We start from the raw sequence: 12,902 nt of genomic DNA on the forward strand, positions 1-12,902 counted from the left end.
CTGCACCCCACTCTGTCTCTGGTGAATCCTCTCACCTTCCGCATCTCTGGCCTGTACCCCAGTTCTGTACAAATAAATAAATAAATAAATCTTTTTTAAAAAAAAATGAGAATGGGGTTTCTTCTGGGAGTAATGAAAATGTTCTGGAATTAGATGTGGATGATTACATAACCTTGTGAATATGCTAAAATCACTGACATATGATTTGAAAGGGTAGATTACACTGTATATGAATGACATCTCAGTTATATTGAGGAGAGTCATGAGGAGAAAAGTATGTTGGAAACAAATTTCAAAGGACTTTGAACATCAGAAAAAGATCATGGAGGGTTCTCCCTGGTGGAACAACGGGTTAAAGGACTGCATTATGAAACCTTCTGAAGCCACTGCAGCACGAGTTCAATTCCGGTCAGGGAGCTGACGCCACATGGTGTGGCAAACCTCTCCTGATGCACCCACTACTCCCTTCAGCAGGGTACTTTGTCAATCTGCCTGTTCTGCTCTCCACTCTGTCTCTGGTGAATCCTCTCACCCACCACACCTCTGGCCTGTACCTCAGTTCTGTAAGCAAAAATAAATAAATCTTAAAAAAAAAAAAAAAGATCATTGGAAATTATCATCCATGAAATAGCAAAAGAAGCAAAGACAGATAGACAAAACAGAGAAGGACAAAAAGTCCTGAGAATGTCTCTTCCCTCTGCTAGAAAAACAAGCCTCAGGGAAGCAGGGGCCCATCTTATTCACACTGTAGAAACTCCAGTGTCTCAGGTAAGTGTGAGCAAATGAGCGCCTAAAGGTTACTCTGGTTCTGTGTGAGAGTGAGGCAACCAAGATGGTATTATTTGAAGGCTAATTGTACAAAAATTCAGTGTAGACCTAAGCAATGTGACTCCAAGCCAGGAACATCTATACAGAGAAGCAAAAAGCTGGAAAGAAGCAAGAGATTTTCCAAGAGTCTTTGTTCTCTGATTATATAAAATGCAAAAGTGTTACAGTTTTTGATATTAAAAAAAAAAAAACCTAAGCCTCTAAAGCCTCTAAATAGATTCTACTTATTTTAAGAGAATAAGGAAGAGAAGGAAAAAAAATAAGAAAAATACTAGATAAGTACAAGAGGAAGACAAGATGAGGAGGTCACTGTCTCTTTAAGAAGCTCCTTGGAGATATATAACTGCAGAAAGCCTGGTGAATACAACATTGATTGGGAATGAGGTAACCACAAACACCACTGTCTCAAATGAAAAGGGATTCAAGATCTGACCCAGAAAACAAGCATCGTAACCACCAGATAAAATTTTAATGATAAACACAAGATGCTCTACATACAAGCAAGATTGAAGTATCTGATGCTGGGCCATAAACCTAAGGTTCTCTTAGAAAGGGAGTCAGAGGAGCCTCTCTGACCCATAGATCAGATTTCAGTTATCGATCCACAAAACTCTGCCTTCTCTTTGCCTGTGCCAGCATAAACTGTGATACTGAACAGACCTCAAGAGAATGGTGGAGCAGGACAGGCAGAACTGGCATCTGGACTCATCATGACAAATCTGGCTTTTGAAGGTTCTGGTCCAGACAAGACATTCATGATTGGCTCTTGAGCTTAAAGTCTCCTTTATTTCTATTTCTTCTATGACTTTTGTTTCAATCTTGCCTTCTGCCTTGTTCTAACACACTAAGAGACTCTTTAAAACAGAATGATGTAAGTACCTTTCAGAGTTGCCACAATTTTCTGAATAATAGGCAGAAAGGATCTAAGACATTAGGAACTCTTACACCCAGGTTCTGCATGAAGGCAGAAGCCTAAAGCCCCACTGACACCTAGATGGAGAGAATTCAGAATTTCTGGTCCATTCATCTTTCTACAACTAATTCTTCAGCACTCCCAAGGGCGTGAACTGTAAACCAAAATCTAAAGAAAATGCTAGTCCTAGGCTTATCTTTTTTTTTTTTTTCAAATAACATTTTATTTTAAAGATTGATTTATTTATGCATACAGAACTGCAGTACAGGCTAGAGGTGCAGGGGTGATAAGAGACACCAGAGACAGAGTGGGGAGCAGAACATGAAGATTGATGAAGCACACTGCTGAGGGGAGCAGGGGATGAGATAGGAGAGGTCTGCAGCGCCATGTGGATCACCTCCAGGGCCGGGATCAAATTCGCACTGAAGTGGCCACAGCTAGCTTGCAGGGCTGTGCTCTAACCCTTTGCACCACCAAGGAGGGCCCAGCTTATCTTTTTTAAAGCACAAATACTTCACAAATATGGCATACCACAAAATATTAAAACAATGACTGGAGTTCCAGGCCAACCACTGCTTCTCAAGGTTTACTTCTAAAGGAAAGTTGTTCTTTTTCTAATAAGACTTCCTACTAGTAAGTTATTTCACTCCAAGGTTTGCTTTATTCTTTTCCCTTTTTCTGGGGCAGCTTGTTCCAAAGTCAATCCAGACTCACAAGTTTTAAGTGTTCTTATCATCACAATATGACACTTAAGTATAACACAATTTGAGAATGTAGTTGAAGATGTCTTAATCCAAAGGAAACTGATCTTCTCATTATGCATTAAAGAAATACACAGCGAACTATCAAAAATTCATTAAAGTAGGTTTTAGAATAGAAGCAAAGGAATTTACAGAAGCTAAAATTAAACTTCATGGACATGGAGACAAATAAAAAGCCTACTTTTGAACAAACTAACTAGCAAATACACACGATGTTGTAGGAAGGGCGATTATGCATGTTCTCAATCCTCCCTCATAATGAAGGCTTCAGAACAGGAGGATGAGAACAGGCCCTGCTTGTGCCAACACTTATTATTCTTACTGGACTTTTTTATGTCTTCATAAAATACAAACTGTTTGCCTTAATGAAAATCTAACATAACATGCCACAGGAGTGATTTAAAAGCTAGCAGAGACAAATGGAGATAAATGGGTTACAGAGCTGCTCCACACTACTCCCCTCTCACCACTAACTTCAAAGCTCTCAAATACCAAAGAGCAGACTCATGGAGTTTCCCCTCTTACACGTGGGCTGTATGTGGGAAGGTACAAACTCTCCAGGAAAGATAAGGTCAGTGGGGCAAAAGGCCATTGGGACTTAAGAGGGTTATACATAAAACATGAAATCCCTTCGGATGGAAAGGGCGAGGTAAGAAACAGCGCTGCTTACCCAGCAATGACAACGCCGTCGTGAGAACGCACGTCACACAGAACCGCATCAGGGATATGTTCCAGCTCGCTCACAGCGCCTTTGCGATTCTGCAAAGGAAAAGGGGAATGAAATGTATACTCTCCTTGGGACAGCCCAGGACAGACCACCTCACATTCACCCACCTTGCACAACTGTTTCCTATAGGACACACTGTGTTCAACTCCAAGGGGCTGGAGACAAGGATCAGAAAGGGTGTGTCGAGCATAGTTCTAAACATCAAGCAGGTGCTTGATAAATAGGAGCAACTACTGCTGTCTGTATTACTAGGAGGATGGAGGAGACCACCATTAAAATATCACGTGATATTTTCCCTGCCCAGGCATGTGCAGGGAAAACCGCACTATGAGCTCAGGAAATGCCAGGGCCAAGTCTAAAGCTGAGGGACCAGTCATGTCCTAGTGGGCTGTCCTGCTAGTGGGGATGTGGGGACTGAGGGGAGGTCTCGAGTCACTCATGTGAGGGTTGCCACAAAGTTTACTAGAATAGAAAAGCTCTTTTGAGGAACAAGGTATTGGAAGAAAAGGAGGACGATCAGATTGAAAGCCACCCTCGTCACGGCCCTGCCAGTACCACTTGTGACGAGACAACCAAGGGGAGTGAACCGCTCTAACACACCCTTTCCTGACCCTGTTTTCTTTCACTCCAGAATCACATCAAGAATTCCACAAACACAGTTAATGCCAAGATGACTGTCGAGCACATCACTTGGGCTGTCCCACTGCGATGGTGCTGCAACTGACAGGCAAGTTGGCCTCACACCCCACAGCAGCTGGACTCGAGTTCTTTAGGGCAACATCTGCTCCAAACTGAACATGTACAAAGCATATGCCTTTGTGCTTTTTAGAGAAAAACAGTGAGCGGGCATTCAGTTAAGTTAACACGTACACTATTATGAAGTATAGCTGCTACCAGGTGGGTCTTTACACACCCTTACTTCTGCATCTCTAGCCCCAAAGAGGAGGTGGTACTTGTCTCCTTCCCTAACTTTCTCTATTACCAAAGAGGAAATAAAGACCTTAGCTGCTGCTTTCTCTCTGAGTTTGACATCTTTGAATTTGAGGCAGGTACACTGAACAGCTCTGGTTCGCATGCAAACTGCCAAGGAGTCCCTCTTATCCAACCAGAAAGGCCCCAGTTTATGCCACCTCCCTAGGTTTTCCTTAAGTTACAACCCCTGCTACCAGGATAAGGTCCTCTGCTTTCTGCCCCCAGTTTGTCCAGGCAGTTTTCTTTGTCAAATCTTCATACCTGCTTCTTATGTCTTTCACACAGACCTAATCAAGCACACAGCAAGAAGACCGGAGGCCCCCCAACCCAAGTTCATTACCTGGTGGTTGTGTACAGACAATGGGGCCAGAATGATTTTATACAGTGGTGATAATTTAATGGCCTAGCAAAGGGTAGCTGCGCTGATTCTACCTTAGAAAGACAATATTCAACAGGGAGTGAGTTTGCCCATCAGGGGACATCTGACAATGTCAGAAGACATTTCTGGTTGTCACATCTGGGTTAGGAAGATAGTGTTGCTAGCCTCGAGTGGGTAGAAGCCCAGGTTGCTACTTAGCACCCTGGAAGCACAGGACAGCTCTCACCAAAAAGAATTATCTGGTGCATCACTCACAGCAGGAATATAAAGGACCAGAGGAGAAAATAATAATAATGAACAACTATAGACCAGAGACATTTTACAGGGGTGGAGTGGGGAATGGGATCAAAAATGGGTGGGGAGGAAAGTGCACTGGACTATAGTGATGGCACATGGGTGATTTGGTGATGGCAGCCCACAGGGATTACAACTGAGCTGGAAAATGGCACAAAATGATGTGAAAATAAACTATTATATTATTTAAAAAAAAATTATCTGGTGCCAAATATCACTAGTGCTGAGGTTGAAAAACCTTGAATTAGAGAAATGCTGCTCTTACTAACTTTGCTAGAAATGATACAAGGTTGCCCAGACAGAAGTATTCATCACTCATCAGATTATGAGGTGACTGGGGACAGACATACACATAGGAAGTATGTCACCAACAGTAATGAGCAAAGCTTGTTAATTTCAAAGTCTGTCAGGACTGACCTATACAGAAGAAGAAAGAGTAGAATCCTGCCTCTCCCATACAAGTGAATACCCAGCTGGGCAGCTGGGGGACACTCCACCACGCTGTCTCATCAAGTCTCCAGCGGCTATAGGTAATACTGCTCTTGACAGTTATTTCCTATAGAAACATTTCACTGTGCAAAATCTTAGCTGTGATCTAATATCTCTATATAAACATTTTGAAGTGATAAATGTTATGGACGCAAGCCAAGGGGTTATGTGAGGGAAGAGAAGACTTAGAGACATTTAGTAATCTCCCACTTACAATTACTGGAAATAGCATTTTCAGCTTCTCTTTCGTATTCAGGTGGCACTTTAGCTTTCTTGGTCCATGAAAGGGGCAGTACTGAGCGCTATCCAAAGACCCTAGCTACCAGAGGGGAAGTGACTTGCATCCCAATCTCACCTTTTCTCTCCAAGAGAACAGAATGCTCCCAAACAGTGTGATAAAAATGAAAGCAGATATTCTAGTGGCAAACAAACTAGAAAGCAAACTCCTTAGGGGCCTTCACCTTACCCCCCTCTTTTGGCTTTGGCCACTAACCTCCAGCTTTACTGGGAGACTGTCTTTAATCCTAGTCATGCATCCCTGTGCTCTTACAGACTACCATTCTACAGGTGACGACGATATTGGCCACTGCCTACCTTCCAGTTGGTTCTTAACATGTGTTCCTTGGCTCGGCACTCTTGGAAGATGAGCTTCCAGCAAGAATAATCAGAGATGCTGCTCTCAGGAAGGTGCCCTTCCTGTTGGCACAGCCTGTACCAGAGCACTTCATCTTCTGCAATCACCTTCCATGTCTTGCTCACCTAAAACAGAAGTGACACAAACGTCAAATTCTGCAATTAGAGAAGCCCCTTGTCATCCAAAAATCAATCAACACCTTTATTATTGCCCTGGGTTTATGGCAGTATAAAATGTCTCATTAACAAAACACTCTGAGGTGAAAAAAAATACAAGCAAATGTTTCGAGTTTTATCTTTCAAGATTTCAAAATTGTCATAATACCAGCTAATGTCACATTTTAGACTACTTGGATAAATTATGTAATATAGAAGAAAAAATACACAAACATTTAAGACAAAAATGTATGCTGTAAAATATTAATAATGATACAATTATAACCATACATTTTTCCAGCACATTATTTCTCTACTTTTTACCAACAGGCACTTGCATTTCCATCTTACAGAGCTAAAGACTGATTATCACTAAAATAAGAGGCTGGAATAAGAAAATACCCAGAACTCAGAACTTCTCGCTGTATGAAAAATTCAAATTTATATATGTGAGAACTTAGATTTGAAATGGATAGACATAAAAATATATATTTGTAGAAAATTCAAGCTGTTAACAAGGACAGTAAGACCCGATATGGAAAAATTTATGTTCTGTATAGGCTGAATTTCAAATCCAACAGTATCCAGAGAAAATGCCATTTTAGCTATTAGGTTTTTTGTCTTGGCCCTACTTTAGGGGAATAATGGATACAGGAAAGAGTACAAAGTTGGGCAGACTCTACAACAGTAAGCCAGCACATCAACAGGCCCTGGGGTCTGCAGTGGTGACAAAGGATCAAGAGCTCAATGCTTTCAGGCATCCGGGGCTGCAACTCACTTCCAATAAGTTAAGAGCCATGACCAGCAGTTTACAGTAACTGTGCTCTTTTAACACCTCCTTGGGGTGACTTTAAGACAGCAAACACATGGACAAGGAGAAAAAACCCAAAGCAAAGTAAAAGAGGCGAGCACAGCATGCTTATTAATACTCTTATTGCACAAGGGTGTTTCGTGTGACAAAGTACTCAGGGGGAGCAGAGTAAAGAGCTCTGAAAATCTGTTCCTTCACAAAAGCATGAAGAATACTGCCAAAATTGATCAAAATTAACATTTTCAACACTTTTGAAATTAACTAAGCACATGCAACATTCTAAGGATCATTTATTCAAGAAAAATGGCTGAATCTTGGTAGAGTAGCAACCTTTGTGTCATTTTAACTCCTCTTCCTCTTCTAGTGCAATAGTAACCTTGAAAACTGACCACCTCACAACTCTGATTAACAGTAAAAGCCAGGAGTCTAGCTGCCACCAGAGAGGTCAAATGAGCTTACAGCTCTCCAGAAGTGCATCCCTGGAGAGCTGTCATTATTTGACCTGTCTGCAGCTTAAAGGAAAGCTCTACACTGAAGGTTTGTCTTTGTTTGACCTATCTCAAAGCTCATTGTCCTATCTCCATAGCAATCAGGAAGAACTGTCTAATACCACAGTTGACCCAAGACTTGGGGCTGAAAGGAGACTATTCAAAAACTTTTAAAGGGGACCTAAGGAATGGGGTGTCCACAAAGGACTTTGAAAAGCACCAATCTATTTCTGGGCCTTGAAAATGCCATGACACACATACAGGACTGTGTGTGTCACTAAGAAATACCCCACAAAGTGCTATCTCTAAACTCTAGTTAATTGAGGCTCGCTACAACAGGAAATAAAGGACAAGACACAGCTGACGGCAGAAAGCACCTCATCAAAGCTGGCAAGATTACTGACACAACATATTTAAGGAAATCTCTGTAAAATCACTAGCTAAAAATAAGATAACTGAACAGAAATTTCAGTGGTCATACATGACAAAGAACAACAAACTAAAAAATTAGTTCAGGGCCCTCCCTGCTGGTGCAGCGGGTTAAAGTACAGCACTAAGAATCTAAAGCCACTGCAGCATGAGTTCGATTCCCACCTGCCCCGAGGTGATCCACATGGAGCAGCAGACCTCTCCTGACCCGCCCACTGCTCCCCTCAGCAGTATACTTCATCAATCTGCCTGTTCTGCTCCCCACCCTGTCTCTGGTGAATCCTCTCACCACCCTGCACCTCTAGCCTGTACCCCAATTCTGTGTGTATAAATAAATAAATCTTTAAAAAAAAATTAGTTCAAAAAAGTCACTAAAAATCAAACCCTATGAAAGGAGAAGAATCTGATTATTTGCAGAGATGTAACACTGTATTATTTTTAAAGTACAATTTTTTCTTTAAGAAAAGGTACTAAGAAACAATATGACCAATATACAAAAACTAAAATTCAACAGAAACTGAGGAAGTTCATATATTGGACTTTAAATCAGCAATTATAAATAAAATCAAAATGCAAAAGAAAAAAAAAAGCATGTCTAAATAAATAAAGGAAGGTAGGAACCTAAGATCTCACCAAGTAGAGGATACTGATAGAAACTATTTTTTTAAAAGAATGAAACAGAAGTTTATAGTTGACCAACTGTGTCCAACAATACTTAAAAAGACCTCAATAGCTCACTTTAAAAAATGGATAGAATAACTAAGCAGAACACCGGCAAGGTTAAGAATTACACAACATTATAAACCAACTAGACATGAAATATTCACTATACATTCTACCCAACAGAGTGGATATTATTCTCAAGTTCAATGGAACATTCTCTAAACTATACTAGCCCATAAGACAAATCTCAATAAATTTAAAATAGGTCCTCCCTGGTGGTATAGGCTGTAAGTCTCAGTGCTATCTATCAGCTGTTGCAGAATGAGTTCGAACTCCAGCCAGTAAGCTAACCCACATGGCAGCAGACCTCTCTTGTCTTGCCTGCTGCTCCCCTCAGCAGTATACTGCAGTTGATCTGCCTGTTCTGCTCCCAATGCTTGTTTCTGGTGAACCCTCTCACCTCCCCCATACCTCTGGCCTACACCCCAGCTCTTGTATGCATCTGTAAATTTTTTTTAAATGCAAATGATCAAGGGACTACTACTAACTTTAGTATGCCAATAAATTTGATAACTATGCATAAAAATGTGTAGCATGCAGTTTTTCAATACTGACCCATGAAAAAGAAAATGTGATAGAAAAATCAATTACTGAAACTAAAGCAGTAATCAGAAATCTAAAAAAAAAAAAAAAAAGCAAAGCCACGGAATTTTATGTTATCCAATGACTTTACAAGTGAATTACATCAAACCTCAAAGAACATCTGCCAATTTTTTTTAAGATTTATTTATTTATACAGAACTGGGGGTACAGGCCAGAAGCTCAGGAACAGTGAAAGGATTCACCAGAGACAGAGTGGGGAGCAGAACAGGCTGACTTTTGAAGTACACTGCTGAGAGAAGAAGCGGGCTGGTCAGGAGAGGTCTCCCATGCCATGTGGATCACACCCTGGGTGGGGGATCAAACCATGCTGAAGTGGTGTTAGCTTCCTAGAGCTGCACTTTAACCCACTGTGCCACCACAGAGGACCACATATGCCAATTTTTCAAATTCTCCCCCAAAACTCCGAGGGAACACTTCCTAACACATCCTATGAAGCCAGTGTAATGTCAAACCCAGACAAGGGCACCATAATAAAAGTAAAATTACAGATTAACATTTCTAATAAAATGAAAAATTTTTCAATAATACATGAACAGGATCATACACCATGATCAGGGGGATTTATTCCAAGGATGCAAAAATGATTTCGCATACACAATAATTAATGCAATAAACTATATCAATAAAAGGATAAAAATCATATGATCATATCAACAGATGTAGATAGTTTTGGAAAAGAGACAGTAACCATTTATTTATAAAACTTAGTAAAATGGGTACAGAAGAAACATGTCTCAACAAAGTAATAGCCATATATTAAAAAACCTATAGCCAATACATATCTAATGATCAAAAATAGAAAGCTTTAAGATAAAGAACAACACAAGGTTTTCCACTGTCACTTCTTCTGTTTAATTTAGAGGTTTTAGCTAAAGTAATTAAACAATAATACAAGGGAATACAGATTGGGAAGTGAAATTATTGTTACTTGCATACAGTGTGATAATACATATAGAAAACACTTAAAAGGCTCTATCAAAAAGCTACCAGAAACAATAAGTTAAAATAGAAGATTAAAATACACAAAAATACATTGTATTTTCATTATATGCAAATAAGAAGAAAAAGAAATTAAGAAAACAATCCCATTTACGATTACACCAAAAAAGAATCCATAAGTTAACTGACATACCTCATTTATGAAAAGGAGCCACAACATTAAGATGGGAAAAGAGGACCCTCCCTGTGGTGCAACAGCTTAGGATGCAGCACTGCAGCACTGGCCAGTCACTTCAGTGCGAGTTCAATTCCTGGCCCAGGAGGTGACCCACATGGCACAGCAGACCTCTCCTGTCTCACCCCTCATCTGTCTGTCCTACTCCCCACTCTGTCTCTGGTGAATCCTTTCACTGCTCTTGCAACTCTGGCCTGCATTCTAGTTCTGTATGCATAAATAAATCATTTTTTTTTAAAAAGCTAGAACTTAAAACATAATCCAAATGATGTAAAAATAAACTTTTTAATAAAAAAAAAACATAATCCAGCATGATCCCACTTCTGGGTATCAATCTGATGAGTATATGTCCCATAATGTTTGCTATGACATTATTTACAGTAGTGAAGATATAGAAGCAAACAAAGTTCCCATTGATAAATGTTTGGATAAAGAAGATGTACTGTATATACACAATGGAGTAATATTTGGTTATTGAAAAAGATGAAGCTGCCATTTGCAGCAGGAAATTAAGATAATTAGGCAAAGTAAAATTAGCCAGAAAAATAAAGGATTGATTGATTTTACATATAAGAGGAATGAAAGGATGCAATTGTACAAACTGACAAAGCACAATGAAAATACAAGTGGACACATAACCAAAGTGATGTTACCACAGGTTGAGAGGATAAAGGGTGGGAGAGGGTAAAGAGAACTTTTAAATTATTTTTGAGGAATGGTGGTGGGGGGGAACCTCAAAGAAAAACTCAGACCTAGATGGCTTCACTGATAAATCATACCAAATGTTTAAAAAATATAAACTTTTCCCAAAACTAGAGTGTTTTTAGAACACTCCAAAACTCTACAGTGCTTTTGGAGCGTTCACTTTGGGGGTGGGGGTTACTGATGTAACCAGTGGTACTGGTTACTATATACCAAACCATACAAAGATATTCCAAGAAAACACAAGCTGAAGACCTCCCTGGTAGTACAGGGGTTAAAGTCTCTCAAGCTATTGCCAGCCACTGTGTTATGAGTTCGAACCCTGGCTAGGGAGTTAATCTACACATGGTGTGGCAGACCTCTCCTGTCTCACCCACTGCTCCCCTCAGTAGTGTATTTCAGTAGAGCCACCTGTTCTGCTCCCCACTCTTTCTCTGGTGAATTCTTTCAGCTCCCCCCACCCCACACACACAAACCTCTCTTTAAAAACACAAACCACTATCCCTTATGAATATATCCAAAAAAATTTCAAAAAAATACTAGCAAACTTAATCCAGCAACACAGAAAAAGCAACTTATCATAAACAAACACAGCTTATCTCAGGAATGCTAAGTTGGTTTAACATAAAAGAAGTCAATATGCTATACCTTATTATTAGCATAAGAGATATAAACTGCATGTAGTTCTCATAAAAATACAAAATTTTTACATTAAAAACATAGTAAGTATTCTATATATTCAAAATGAATCTACACCACACAGGAGAATCCACAGCAGTTTCTTTACCTGATGATGTCCCCAAGGAGACCTAAAATGATAAGTATATATCCTGTCTATAAACATATATATACACACATAATGGGTATTATATGTGATGTTTAGGAACATCATATTCAAGATCACCTACATTATTCAAGAAGCAGCCTGATGTAAGGGAAGCAGTTATACTTAATGAAAATAACCCCAACTCTGAGGTGAGGCTTTCCACTAACTAGTTATGTGAAAGTTTCTCTGCACCTCTCTCTCCTCCTCTATGAAATGAGAGGCTGTGGGACTCAGTCCTTACAACATTAAGTTCTACGACCTTGGGGTCTTAGTTTCCTTGTCTTTCAAATGTGAGTAAATACATGCCACCACCAAGAGAACTGTTGTGCTCTCAAACAGATCAAGGAAGGTGCTCTGCAAACATCGTTGCTTCCACATATGCAGCGATACCACACTAAAACACTAAACCACACTAAAACACTATGGATCACTCTACTGGGTCATACAGACTCATTGTTATAAAATTAAGCTGTTACAAACTTTACTTTTTACCGTCGTTAATTGCCTCCTCATACTTTTTTTAAAAAGATTTATTTATTTATGCATACAGAGCTGGGGTACAGGCCAGAGGTGCAGGGGCGGTGAGAGGATTCATCAGAGACAGATTCATGAGCAGAACAGGCAGATCAATGACGTACACTGCTGAGGGAAGCAGTGGGCGAGTCATGAGAGGTCTGCTGCACCTCCAGTGCTGGGGATTGAACTCATGAAGTGAGTGGAACTCATGAAGCTAAGCTGAAGTGGCTTAGCTTCTTAGTGCTGTGCTTTAGCCCACTGCACCACCAGGAAGGGCCCTTGCCTCTTCATACTTTTTTTTTTTTTTAAAGATTTATTTACTTGTGCATACAGAACTGGAGTACAGGCCAGAGGCTCAGGGGCGGTGAGAGGCTTCACCAGAGACAGAGTAGGGAGCGGAACAGGCAGCTCAAGGAAGTACACTGCTGAGGGGAGCAGCGGGTGGGTCAGGAGAGGTCTGCCACACCATGTGGTCACC

The 12,902-nt window shown here is 40.3% G+C and overlaps 1 protein-coding gene across 1 annotated transcript in view; it reads right to left on the reverse strand.

Moving 5' to 3' along the window:
* Positions 1-12,902, reverse strand: part of FBXW8 (F-box and WD repeat domain containing 8) — a 99,786-nt gene that overhangs the window by 62,695 nt on the left and 24,189 nt on the right. Inside the window, exons 4-5 of the mRNA XM_012730840.1 lie at positions 5,958-6,122; positions 3,173-3,261 (exon numbers count right to left, since the gene is read on the reverse strand). Of these exons, the coding sequence (XP_012586294.1) occupies positions 3,173-3,261; positions 5,958-6,122 (254 nt within the window). The remainder of the gene's footprint in view (positions 1-3,172; positions 3,262-5,957; positions 6,123-12,902) is intronic.

This window comes from Condylura cristata, unplaced genomic scaffold (assembly GCF_000260355.1).
Source record: "Condylura cristata isolate star-nosed mole 26May11 unplaced genomic scaffold, ConCri1.0 scaffold00029, whole genome shotgun sequence".
Lineage (NCBI taxonomy): Eukaryota > Metazoa > Chordata > Mammalia > Eulipotyphla > Talpidae > Condylura > Condylura cristata.